Source organism: Sapajus apella, unplaced genomic scaffold, assembly GCF_009761245.1.
Source record: "Sapajus apella isolate SASKATOON/1434 unplaced genomic scaffold, GSC_monkey_1.0 scaffold15, whole genome shotgun sequence".
Classification (NCBI taxonomy): Eukaryota; Metazoa; Chordata; class Mammalia; order Primates; family Cebidae; genus Sapajus; species Sapajus apella.
In genome coordinates this window covers 1,630,649-1,643,839 of record NW_022436955.1, presented here as the reverse complement: position 1 = coordinate 1,643,839, position 13,191 = coordinate 1,630,649, and the positions used below count along the sequence as shown (strand labels likewise).

Sequence of the window (13,191 nt, the reverse complement as noted above, 5' to 3'; positions counted from 1 at the left end):
CTTGTCCTCTGAGTACTCAAACCCCACACATCTCCACCACAATCTGTCTCTGGCTGGTGAACAGACGCTGTCAACATTCAGCCATGCAGAACCAACACAAAGCAAATGAATCGACAAGTGAAACTGCCAGTCTTGCAAAGTGTGGGATTTCATGAAGTTGGTGGAAGCAATGCAGGAGAAATGGAACAGCCGCTGCCCACAACATCTGCAAGAGAAGTGACCCAGACCCGAAAAGAATCACTGGACTATCAAAGGGTTCAGTGATCCTTGGGTTTGAGGAAGCTCTCAAATATTTTTGCAAAAATAAATCTCTTACTGCAAAAACCGATTCAGAAGGGAAAGTTGCTACATACTCAACTATTAAAAGAAAAAAAAAAGTCTTCCAGTATTAACATTTGATTCATTCTTGGTTCATTCTAAGGTGTGCTTGGTTGCAATCATAATCTAAACTCTGTTAATCATGGGGTAAAACTAATTTATCTTTGTAATTTAGCTTCTTTTTCTAAGTAAAATCCCAATTTGGCTACGTTCTCCCCACCACCTTGGTGAACCTTTGGTCTTTTGAATAGATTCACCTCAGGGGCCTTTCAGGCTACAGGATGCGGTGGGGAGGAGTCCTCCAGACGCCAGTCGCCGCTTTCCAGTCAAGACGACAAACGCCCTACCCCCAACAGAGAGGAAGCCCCAAAACAGCTGCGCGCCCCCGAGAGCACAATACAGCGCATTACCGTAATTGCCCAGAGCCTGCCAACCACCATCACCACGCGGAGAAAAGTTCGGCCCACTAGGCCGAGTACTCCCCGCGCCCCCCATTTCTTAATAAGTGCTAGGTTGCTTTCATCAACCCTTTTGTGGTACAGGAGAAACTGAGGCCCAATGGGCAGAGACTTGTTGGCCCACATCCACTCGGTGGCAAAGCTGGCCCAGGCAGGAATGCTGGTAACAACAGTGAAGACTTGGTAGGTTGGCTCCACGTGCCGAGCCAGGACCCGCGGTGCCCACTTCTGCTGGGGGCGCCTCGAACGTAGTTGGCGCTGAGGAAACCTGAACCAAGAAAGCCGAACACCCCCACCCTCGGCCCCCCACGGGGGTGGGGCCTCCGTCGGGGTCCGGCCCGCTCTGCAGCAGAGCCCACCGCCCCGGCACGCGCCCCTCGCCCCGGACTTAGGCTGAAGCCCCCACCCCAGCAGCTCCACCGGCCGGGGTCACAGCGGGGCCGCAGCCTGCGCCCGCCTCGGGGGCCCGGCCGCTTCCCTCGCTTCCCCTCCCCCCGGGAGGGAGGAGGAGACTTCGCGGCCCTCCCTCGGCCCCTCCGGCGGCGGCCGCAGCTGCACGGTGCCCGCTCCGCCCCGCCGCGGCGGCTCGGACGTCCGGAGCCCGCAGGTCCCGGCCCGAGGTGAGCGGGGGCGGCAGGGCGGGGGGCGGACGGCCACTGCGGCCGGGTAACCTGCTCCAGGCCACGCGCCTTCCGCGGGAGGGAAGGGGTTAAGTTGTGGGGCGTGCTGGAGGAGCCGGCACAGTCGGGGCGCCAGCAGCAACCCCCGAACTCAGAGCAGAACTTTCCAGACCCCTCCCCGGCCTCCCCCACCCCCCGGAACGCCAGGCCTCGGGTGGGGAGGGGCCGCAGGGAGATGGGGGAGGGGAGGCGCCTTCGGAATGCCGCGGCCCGGGCCGGACGGGAGGGGGTGGCGGGCGGGAACGGAATTTGGAACTCTCCCGGGGGACCCAACGTGGTCACCATGGCGAAGGTGGGATGGACGGGCGGCGCTGACCAATCAGAGCACGGCACCCCGCCCAGAGCCGCGGCGGCTACCAATGGAGTCCGTGTGGTGGAGTGGGCGGGACCGCGCCGCTCGGCCCGGGAACCCCACCTCTACCCTCCGCCCGCCGCTAGGGGGAGCGGGGCGGCTGGCTGGGCTGGCGGCATCGGAGGGGGCGACTGAGGACTAAGGCGACGCAGAGCCGGGGCTTCAGTTTCTCCACCTTAGGTGGGGTGGTGTCCACCTTCCCACCCCTGCTCTCGCAGGGCTGTTGTGGGGGTTGGTTTCGTTTGGGTTCACGAGGTCTGCCCACCTGTTAGAGCGTTCAGGAATCTTTTTAGTGCCTCTCCCCATCCTATAGGTAGGGAAACTGAGGCCCAGAGAGGGCAGGGACTTGTGGGTGTCATACAGCATATCAGTGATGGAGCTGGGACCAGTGGGATACCTGCTTTACAAGAGTGAAGAGTTCACGGTGTTGCCGAGAGGTCTGGGGCTGGGGTGGGGATCAGCCCCCATGAAGGTTCCCACCCCACTGTCCCAGCTATGCGTATCCTCTTGGCCTCCTGCAGACCCCATCTTGTAGGTGCTCCTGGGGGCATTATGCCCCTCAGGCAGTCAAGACCCAGGAGGGGAGGCACCCCATCCCAGCACTCCAGCTTCCCGCCCCGGATTTGCTGCTGGTCCACAGTGTGGACACAGACACGTAGCTGTCCCTCTGGGCCTCAGTTGGCTCATCTGTAAAGAAAGAAGTTCAAATCAATGATCCAGGGCGTCTCTGCGGCTCCTCAGTCTGAGATGGGGGTACCTGGGAACAGGCCAGGAGTACATACCCCTGGGCTCACGTCTATACTGGATGCCTAGCCTCCATCCTTTCCTACCCCACCAGCCAGCTCCCCTCAGCGGTCCTGCAGCTGGAGCCCGGCCAGCAGGTCACAGGAACAGGTGCCCGCAGTCTGTGGGCTGACCAGCCTTACACCCTGCACTTATTCAATCAGACTGTCCTCTGTGGTTTCCTGCTGGGCTCTGCTTTCTGTCTGTAGCCAGGCCTGTGGCCATGGGCCTGTCCCAGGGCCCCACCTGAAAGGCTCTGGGAGGACCTACAGGGTTGCAGGGCTGGGGGAAGGGGTTAGGCCACTGGGCTCCCCATCCCTTCAGCTGGCCCCGTCCAGGCCTCAGCATTGCTCATTCCTATCACTGGATATGGAAAGACCCGTCCACACATGGTGAGGACAAAACACGTCGTTCCCTTATCAGTCAATCAGGCTTCCCCAGGTAAAAGGTGGGACACCTGGCCTGACCTCTGATTCGGACCCTGACCACAGACAGGCTCAGATATCCACCTGTCTCAGAGCCTGGCCACAGACTGACTCCTGATCCTTAGGATGACTCAACCTTCCCAAACTCCGCGTGGTCACAAGGGTACCCCTAAGAGTGGCCTCTGTCCACCTACTATTCATCATGCATCTGCTGTATGCTGGGTTCTGTGCTGATGCCCTCCTGGACTTCAAAGTGAGGCCTTTGCTGTAGAACAGGGAGATGCCTGGTGCTTTGGGAGGATGCTCCGTGCAGAGAAATTAGAGAAGGCTTCCCAGGGGAGGGAGTACTGGAGGTGGGTTTTGAAGGATGTGTAGGAGTTTGCTGATGAAGGAAGAAGAGACATTCCAGACAAGTCCAAAAGCAAAAGGAAACACTCGTCACTTTCTGTGGGCAGGGCTGATGAGGGCCTATCCTGCAGCACGTGTCGGATCAAAACATTCTTGTTTCTGTCCTGGAGTGAGCTACCAGTGAGCATAGCTGTGGGGCTGGGGTTCAGAAGCTTTGGTTCCCACTCAGCTCTGCTGTCCAGCTAAGGGGATGTGAGGTCATAACTCAGTCTTCTGCTCTCCAGCCCACCAGCTAGCATTAATCAGCAAGTATCTGTGGGGCCTGTCCTAGAAGCTCTGAGTGACACGACTGTCCCATCTGGATGGGGGAAGCCTGTACTGCCAGAAGAGAGATGACAGCTGGCCAGGCCTGGGTGTGGGAGGTTGTAGGGCTGTGCTCCCCAGGTGGGGGTGGGTTTGGGGAGATCAAGGCATTTCCTGGAGTTCGTGGCAGCTGAACTTGAAGATGGGTGCGGGTTTTGCAATTGGTGGGGGGCACATTTGGAATAGAAACCTAGAGACTTAAAACAGAGATAGATCCATCTGGCTGTTGGGAGGCTGGACAGGGGAGGATGGGGTAGGAAAGGCTCACCGGGACCCATGGTGGCTGGTCCACCCTGACTTGACCTTAGGGGACCGGTGATGCCAGGGGAACAAGAGGCCACTCTCCATGCACATACACACCCCATGGAAAGAAGGCACGGAGCCTGGTGGAAGGGGTGGGCAGGGTGGCTGGGGCATCTCCACGGCTGTGAGCCATGCTCTGCACTGCTGCTGCCCCTCAGTGAGTGTGCACGTTACTGGGGCTGTGTGTGATTGTGTGCATCGCCAGGGCTGTGTGTGTGAGTCCCAATCCCCAAGGCTGTGTGTGAGTGCAGGTCCCGGGGCTTGTGTGTGTGAATGTGTGCATGACTGGGGCAGTGTGTGAATGTGCGTCCCAGGGCTGTGCTGGGTAGGTGGGGCTGGGTGGGGGAGGCATTGCTGGGCAGGGTCTGGCTGCCCTTGGGTCTATGTGGGAGTGCAGGATTCCTCCTGTCCTGGGGACTCGGGGGTGGGCTTCTCCAGAAAACTCCCCTGAGGACCCCAACCCCCACCCCTTCCCACACAGCCGCTCCGGGGGGACCCTGGGCCTGAAGTGCAAAGGCAAGGCGGAAGTGCTATTGCAAAACTTCCCTGCTCCCGCTGCGCCCCTTCCTCCTCCCCCAGCCCCTAGGAGGGGCCTGGCCAGGCTGCTGGGAAACAGAATGAGCTGAGCCTGGAACCCCCATCTCTGCCTTTAGCATGGGTGCCTGGAAGCCATTAGAGGCCTGGGTGGTGCCTGCCCTGGCCCTGCACAGCAGGCTTGGATTCCTGGAAGGAGCCAGCGGCCCTCTCTGGGCCAAGCCCTGTGCCAGGCCTGGCAGCTCCCAGAGGCAGAGAGGATGTGGCAGTGGCCCCCTCCCTGCCAGGCTCCTAGTTTAGGGGCTGTGGGAAGGGTCCAGCAGACAGGGCCTAGGACCCCATTCCCAGCACAGCTGCTGGCTGGCACTCAGGTTTCCTGCCTCCTCCTCCTCCTCCTCCCCTCCCCCACAGGCTCTCACATTGTTTTTCTTTTCCAAGAGCTTTTCTAGGTGGAGCTAGGCCAGGAAAATGAGGAGTGTGTGTGTTTCCATGTGTGTACGTGTGTATCTCTGCTTCTCTTAGGAATGAGCATGTATTCCTGCATGTCTTTGTACCTGTCTGTCAGGCTTGTGTGTGCCTTCTGTGCCTACAAGCGAACGTCTCTCTGTGCACCCGTGTAGCTGTGTGTACCTGTCAGTCCATCTGAGCATGTGCGTGTCTGTCCCTGGGTCTTTGCATCTGTGCATGGGATTGCATGTCTGTGTGTGCACAGATGTTTACGAATGTACACGACATCAAGGCAGCCAGCTCACTGCACAGGCTGTCGCAGAGGCACAGGCTGCTAGGGATCTCTGGGGTATCAGTGGCGTCCATGGAACCAGAGTCTGGATCTGTATGGCTGTGTCCGGGTGCGTGACACAGATGTTATCAGGGCTGGGATGTACATGTTGTATTTACGGAACTGTGGGTAGTAAGAAAGCATGGGCAAATGCTCAGATATCCCAAACTATTCAAATGCGAATCCCCAGCCCCGCACCTACCAAACCCGACTCTCTCGGGTATAGGGCCAAGTGCCCAGGTGAATCTGAGGGACACCCTGCTAAGAAGCATTGATCTCTCTCACACGTTCCCCCTTCTACACATGGGGAAACTGAGGCCCAGAAAGGGACAGTGGCTTACATGAAGTTGGCGTCAGAGCTGGGCCTAGACCTCATGCATGGTAAAGGCAGACAACAATCAGCAAACAGCAGATGGCCCCAGAGAAATGCAGTGGGGTCGCTGAGCAGCACGGAGGAACCATGACCAAAGGTCATGAATTTTAAAAGACACTGCTTCACGCGGTGGTATAAAACCCGCAATGCCCAGCTCTACAGTGGAAGGTAAAATTGGGCAAAGCAGTGGAGGGAACAGGGCTGGCGTTTGCCGAGAGGGGCCAGAACAGGACGGGCCTAGGACACGGAGGGTACTGGCAAGGGAGAGATTTAGAGCACAGAAGTGAGCCGGGCATGAGAGGGCAGTGGGGGTGGGCAGTGTAGTGGTGGGATTGTGACTTTCAGCTCCTGCTGGGATTAGAAGCTATTTGGAGCTGGAGTCCTAGAGGGAGTAACTTTAGAATTGAGGCTAGAGAGGATTCAGGACTATTGGTAGTGACACAGCGGGTGGCCACCAGAGTGGTCAGGTTTGCACTTACAAAAACTCACTCTGCTGCTGTTGAGAATAGATTTGAAGGAGGCAAAAGCACATGACAGGCAGGGCAGTGGGTGTGGCTACTATTGCCCAGGTGAGTGAAGGTGGTGTGGACCCTGACAAGTTAGTGACTGGACAAAGAAGGCGGATGGAAGGTGGATGGAGGGCAGACAGACTGACCGGGTGTGGTGGTGGGCAGGGGAGAGAGAAGGCAGATTTCAGGGCGCCCCCAAAGCTGGAAGGAGTGAGGAAGTGCCTTCTCCTGGAGGAGCAGGTCATGGGGGGAATGGAGGCAGCAAGCTCCATTTTGACCAAGACAGGCCTGAGTCATCTGTCAGGCATCCAGATGGAGGTATGGGAGGCTCTGAGGGCATCCTGGGCTGGAGAGAGACTCAGGGTTGAGGACATGGCGAGATGACTCGGGCAGGGCTAGCCTGAGAGGAGAAGGGGGCCCAGGGCCGGATGACAGCAGCACTCAAGGGATGAGCCCAGGGAGTCCACCTGGGAGGCTGACGAGGAGCAGCTGGAGAGGAAGACGTGGAAGCAAGTAAGGCAGGGAAGCGGGCACCATGGCAGGTCCGGAAGGCACACTGTCATAGGGGACTGGAAGCCAGCCTGGCACAGGTGGCTGGGTGACAGAGCACCAGGAAGGTGGATGGAGTGGACACAGCAAGTGTGGACCACTTTGGAAGGAGGAGTCAGGGGAGCGGAGAGTAAGGCGCCAGGAGACACTTCAGCAGGGGTAAGACCTCTGAAGAGAACGTCACTGGCTGGGGGGAATGGGCAGGAGAGGGGCCTTCAACTCAAGGAAGGAGAACCCCTCTGTCCTCTCAGGGACAGAGAGGAGGGGCTTGACAGTTTCCTTTTTCACTGCAAACCATGACATTAGATCATCTGCCGACAGTGAGGGGGGTCAGAGGTTGGCAGAGGGTGGAGAGGGGACATAGAGGGCTGCCAGGCAGCCCTGGGGACAGCCAGTGCCAAGAGTCCCACTGACAGTGCATTGATCACTCTGAAAGGGTGGGCCTTGGGGACCAGGGCTCTCCGCCTAATGGGGAAGGAAAGGTGTGATGTCCCAAGGGGCTGTTGGTGGCAGTCACCAGAGGCCGCCATGGAGGGAGACTGGGTCAGGTTGGGGACAGAGAGGGCCATGCCTCTCAGTTACTTTTTATTTATTTATATATGTATTTTTGAGACAGATTGTTGCTCTTATTGCCCAGGTTAGAGTGCAGTGGTGCAATCTCAGCTCACGGCAGTCTCCACCTCCCAGGTTCTAGCGATTCTCCTGCCTCCGCCTCCCGAGTAACTGGGATTACAGGCATGCACCACCATGCCCCACTAATTCTGTATTTTTAGTAGAGACAGGATTTCTCCATGTTGGTCAGGCTGGTCTTGAACTCCCAACCCCTGGTGATCCACCCGCCTCGACTTCCCAAAGTGCAGGGATTACAGGTGTGAGCCACCTCACCCCGCCATCCTCTCACTTGTTTTAAAGGGGGGAATGGCCCATAAATGGCAGAACCCAGTGCTGGGCGATGGGCAGGTAAAGTGAGACACAGAGAACAAGAGATGTTTGCAGTGACCCAGGGTGTCAGGGAGGGGTGGTGGTTCTGCAGAGAAGGGGAGGGAACATCCTGCTGCACTCTCAGAAGCCCCTGCCATCTGAGGACTGGTTTATTTCCATCATCATCCCCGGGACATGCATTCATTCAGCAAATCCTTACTGGAGTTTGAATTTGGACACATAGATACCATAAACGGAGATAATCATTTTTCCCACCTCCACTCTTTGAGGAATAAATGAGATCATTCAACTAAAGCCGTGGGCGCAGTGCCTGGCCTGTGGCCTGCCCTCCACAAATGTCATTGTCATGTGTTGGGACTAAAGCAGTAGTCAGGACCCAGGCCCGGCCCACAGCAAACTCTCACAGCCTTGGATAAGGGCACAGAGGAGACACATAAATGACAAGGTAAGTTAGCGCAGTGATGGAGACACAGAAGGGGCTGATAGACCTGGACTGAGGTACTCCAGGAGGGCTTCCAGGAGGAGGTGATATCTCAGAGGACGTTTAAGGATGAGAAGAGTTAGCCCAGTGCAGGAAGAGGCAGGGAGACGACTCCTGGCAGCAGCCCAGTGCCCCCACGTGGGTCCCGTGCCCAAGTGGGATGGTAGTGTAGCATAAGACATCAGTGTGTGAGATGGGACTGGGAGGATAAAGAACAGATCAAGGTTTCAGATCAGCGCCGCTGGGTGACAGGACTGAAGCGGGGAGTCTGGAGGTCACTGAGGATGCCGCTGCGGGCCCTTGCTCCAGCAATCCTGCCTCACTGGGACTCTCCTGGAACAGAACTCTCTTCTCTCACCTTTGGCCATTCTGTTCCCTCCACCGGGCCCTTCGCGCGGCTAATCTTCCGGACTGTTCGTGGTCACGGTCCAATAATGGTTGTGTTCTCTCACAGGTCCGAGGAGACGTACTCTGCCCGGTGGCCCAGAGAGAAGCGGGGCGCGGCGTCATCATGCACAGTGGTATCGCGTCCGTCGCGCGTCCCCGGAGCCGCCCGTGAGCCGGGCCGCGAGTTCGAGCCTAGGGTCCGCCCGGCCGCACCATGAGCCACGGGCCGAGCCCCCGGCTGGCCGAGTCTCCGCAGCTGTCCAAGGGCAGCCTCCTGACCATCCTGGGCAGCCCGTCGCCAGAGCGCATGGGGCCTGCCGACTCGCTGCCGCCCACGCCGCCCAGCGGCACGCCCTCACCAGGGCCGCCGCCCGCGCTGCCCCTGCCCCCCGCGCCCGCGCTGCTGGCCGACGGCGACTGGGAGAGCCGAGAGGAGCTGCGGCTGCGGGAGCTGGAAGAGGCGCGGGCGCGGGCGGCGCAGATGGAGAAGACCATGCGCTGGTGGTCGGACTGCACGGCCAACTGGCGCGAGAAGTGGAGCAAGGTGCGCGCTGAGCGCAACCGCGCGCGCGAGGAGGTGCGCCAGCTGCGCCAGCGCCTGGACGCGCTCACCAAGGAGCTGGCAGGCGCGCGGCGCGAGCGCCAGGAGGCGCAGGGCGAGTGCGAGGCACGGGGCCGCGAGCTGGCGCGGCTGCGGGGCGCCCGAGGCGCAGCAGACCAGAAGCGCGACGGCCCCGAGCCGGAGGCGGAACGCGAGCCAGTGCGCGACGTGGGATCCGAGAGGCCGCCGGGCAGCCAGGTGCGCGGGGGGGGCGGGGCGTTCGCGCTCCTGTCTCCCAAGTGGGCGGAGCCGATTGGCTGAGCTGAATCAGGGCTGCTGGGCTCAGACAGGAGCCAGCCAAGGCTTGGCTTCCTGGAGGTTTCACTTCTCCAGGTCGGGCTCTACCCCCGTGGGGCCTCAGATCATCTTCCTTCCGGAGACCTCAGGGCGGAGAATCCCAAATTCTGTGATCCCTCCACTCCCACACCTGAGAAGTCAACAGAACCAAAGAATCATCCCTTTGAGCAGGAGAGGGATCCAGTAGCTTGCCTGGAAGTTAGCTGATTTGTGGCAGAGCTGAATCCATTCAGTCAGTCAGAGCTGAGCGGTGGGGGAATCGGGGCACTAGGATCACACAGGAAGTCCCTGACGCAGGCTTCACAGAAGCTTTTCTGGAAGAGATCACATTCAAGCTGAGACTAAGATAAGTAGGAATTAGCCTTGAAAAGTGCCAGGAGGGCAGGACGAGGGGCTCGTACCTGGAGTACCAACTGCTTAGGAGGCTGTGGCTGCGGCAGGAGGGATCTCTTGAGCCCAGGAGGTCAAGGTTGCAGTGAACTATGATTACACAGCTGCACTCCAGCCCAGGCAACAGACTCCATCTCTAAAAAATAAAAATTAAGACAAAAAGTGCCCGAAGGCATCCCAGGTGATAGAAACTGCCTGTGCAAAGTCTAGAGGCCGAGAGGACCCGGTGAGTTTGGCAAATGGCAGTAATAGCAACTGTCGTCATTCAGTGGGTACCACTAATCACTAAGCTGAGCATGTGCATTGTCTAGGTAACCCCACAGCAACCCTCTAAGGTAGTTGCTCCATGGGGAAGACCCTGAGGCACAGAGAGACGCAGAAGCAAGGTCTGGGCAGGGCACGGTGGCTCGCGCCTGTAATCCCAGCACTTTGGGAGGCTGAGGTGGGTGGATCGCCTGAGGTGAAGAGTTCAAGACCAGCCTGACCAACATGGTGAAACCCTGTCTCTACTAAAAATAAAAAAAATAGCCAGGCATGGTGGCGGCCGCCTGTAATCCCAGCTATTTGGGAGGCTGAGGCAGGAGAATTGCTTGAACCCAGGAGGTGGAGGTTACAGTGAGCCAAGATCATGGGATTGCACTCCAGCCTGGGCAACAAGAGTAAAACTTCATCTTAAAAAAAAAAAGGGAAGCAAGGTCTGCCAGCCAGTGATGACTTGGAGGGGTTTGAACCTGGGTGATCTGGCTCCGGAGTCCAGGGTAATAATCAGGATGGCTGCTGCATTAGGGGGATGCAGAGGGCACCCTCTCCGGAGCCAGCAGGCTTGTTACCAGAAAGCCACCTAGGGGCAGGGTCCAGCCTCAGGTCCCCAGGTCAGTCCCTGGACGGGCCAACTCCTCCAGATGAGACAGCCCCTCTCTCCCACCCAGCCTCCTCCACCCCATAAGCTAGAGCGGGCACTGCTGCCTCCTGTGGCCGAAGTTCCTTCTTCCCTGGGGCGACCTGGTGTTTAGAGGTGGTGTTCACGGCGCACAGCGCTGCTCCTGTCCTATCCTTGTTCCAGTTGTCAGTCACAGGCCAGAAGGCCATAGGCAGTGGCAGGAGCCCTAGGTTTGCAGTCTTGAGTTTGCCCTCCAGCCCAGCTCTTCGTGCTGTGGCCCAGAACAAGTCCCTTCTCTTCCTTTTCCGCATTTGTAAAACGAGGCTTGGGACTAGGTACCACCCCCCATCTGGATAATCAGATACAGAAGAATAGCTCTCACTCCTCAGGGAGTCCCCAGGGCCACCGCTCCAGTCCAGTTAGGGAAACCAAGGACCAGGCCAGGAAGAGGCTGGCCCAGACTCATCTGGGAAAGGCTGTGGGAGAAGGTGGAACAAGGGCTGTTGTCCTTGTGGGTTTGTGTCAAGGAGACAGGCCTTGGGGATGGGCAGGGGCAGAGGAGAAGGGGAGGATGGCAGGTAGGAAGGGAGCTCAGCCCTGGGTTCTAGTCTCTTACTGCATCCTGTCTGGGATCCAGCTCTCCTCACAGGCACTGCTTGCCCATGCCATCTGTCTCCCTGTGCCTTACTGTTTGCCCCAGAAAAACAAGGTCTTAGAGCTGGAATTCCTTTGGAAGGAATCTAGGCTTAAGCCATTATAGGAATTCCTGCTTCAACATTTGTTCACATCAGTGCCCCACCATAGGTTTGCATACTTCCAGTGACAGGGAGCTCACCACCTCTCCTGAGGAGTCTTTTTGGATCCAGGGAACCAGGATGGCTGACACTCTACAGCTCCAGGAGGTGAAGGGGGAGGCCCAGAGCAAGCTGTGTCTTCCTTCTCCAGAGGTGGAGAGGCAGGCAGCAGAAGAGGAAACTGAGGCCCAGAGGCACTGTGCTACCCAGTAACTGAGTAACCCAGGTTACCCAACAGACTGAGCTCAGACCCAGGGCCTGGCTTGCAGCCACTGGCCCAGCCTCCACCTTGGTCCCCACAGGAACTGGAGCTGGTGGAGATCCTGCTGAAGAGCAGGCCAGAGGAGCCCGAGGACTGCTGGGAGGCACGCAGCGTGGGGGCCGGGGGCCCACGGGGCAGCTCGGGCCGCCAGGAGCGCAGCCGGCTGCCCTGGGAGGACACAGCTGCCACGGAGGAAGAGGCCTCCAAGTTGACCGCCCTGCGGCTACGGCTGGATGAGTCCCAGAAGGTGCTGCTCAAGGAGCGAGAGTGAGTCGCGGGAGACGGGCAGGGGCTGGGGCTGGGGCAGGGCCAGGCCGAGTTCAGCACCTTCAGGATTACAAAACGTTAGACTCGCGAAGACGACAGGTAGTGTTTAGACTTGTGTCTTGGAACTATAGAGCAGTAATGTCTACCCAAGAACTCAATGCAAGCTTTATTTATTCATTCAAATAATACTTTACCGGGCACCTGCTCTGGGCCAGGCACTGTACTCAGCCCTGAGGATACAGCCATAAATCAGACAGAAGCCCTGCCTTCATGGAGCTTACTTTCTAGTTGGGGGAGAGGGCTGTGGGCAGGGTAAAAGCAGGGAATGGAGACGGGAAAGTTGGAGGGTTGCAGCTGGGACCTTAGTTTTGGAAGCGTGAGTTTGAGATGGCAGGGAGGCAGCTGGGGACATGAATGAGTCTGGAGTTCATGAGACAGGCCTGGGCTGGAGGCAGAAATGCAAAAGTCACCAGCTAAGAGATGATACTGAAAGCCATGAGCTGGGCACACAGTGGCTCATGTCTGTAATCCCAGCACTTTGGGAGGCTGAGGTGGGCGGATCACTTGAGGTCAGGAGTTTGAGACCAGCCTGACCAACATGGTGAAACCCTGTGTCTACTAAAAATACAAAAATTAGCCAGGCATGGTGGTGGGCGCCTGTAATCCCAGCTACTCAGGAGGCCGAGGCAGGAGAATCACTTGAACCCAGGAGGCAGAGGTTACAGGAGCTGGTATTGCGTTACTGCATTCCAGCCTGGGAGACAGAGCAAGACTTCTTCTCAAAACGGCAACAGAAAAACCCCCATGAGCCTGGGCAAGGGCAGAGGAGTGAGTGTGAATAGGGAAGAGGTCAGAGGATCCAGCCCCGAAGTGCCAAGTTTAAAGGTCAGTTAGAGGAAGGGGAAACAGAGGTGACCAGAGAAGGGAGCCAGGGCTGGGGAAGGGGAGCCACAAGAAATCGTTTCATGGAGGACAGAGTGATCAGTAAGAAGGGGCTGAGCCCTGACCATTGGACTTAGAATGTGGAGGTCACCGGTGATGTTGATCAAGGCAGTTTAGAGGGCACGAGATTGATGATAATGAATATTCTGTAGTTTTTCTGTCCAGAAATTAAATA

At 58.0% G+C, this 13,191-nt stretch overlaps 1 protein-coding gene across 2 annotated transcripts in view; it reads left to right on the top strand.

The window, feature by feature from the left end:
• The first annotated feature begins 1,291 nt into the window (after positions 1-1,291).
• Positions 1,292-13,191, top strand: part of CCDC102A (coiled-coil domain containing 102A) — a 25,881-nt gene continuing 13,981 nt past the window's right edge. The window contains exons 1-3 of one of the 2 annotated variants that reach the window (XM_032283990.1): positions 1,292-1,396; positions 8,651-9,382; positions 11,848-12,074. In XM_032283990.1, coding sequence (XP_032139881.1) covers positions 8,798-9,382; positions 11,848-12,074 — 812 coding nt within the window. In that variant the 5' untranslated portion in view covers positions 1,292-1,396; positions 8,651-8,797. The remainder of the gene's footprint in view (positions 1,397-8,650; positions 9,383-11,847; positions 12,075-13,191) is intronic. The other variant, XM_032283989.1, reaches the window with a different exon arrangement.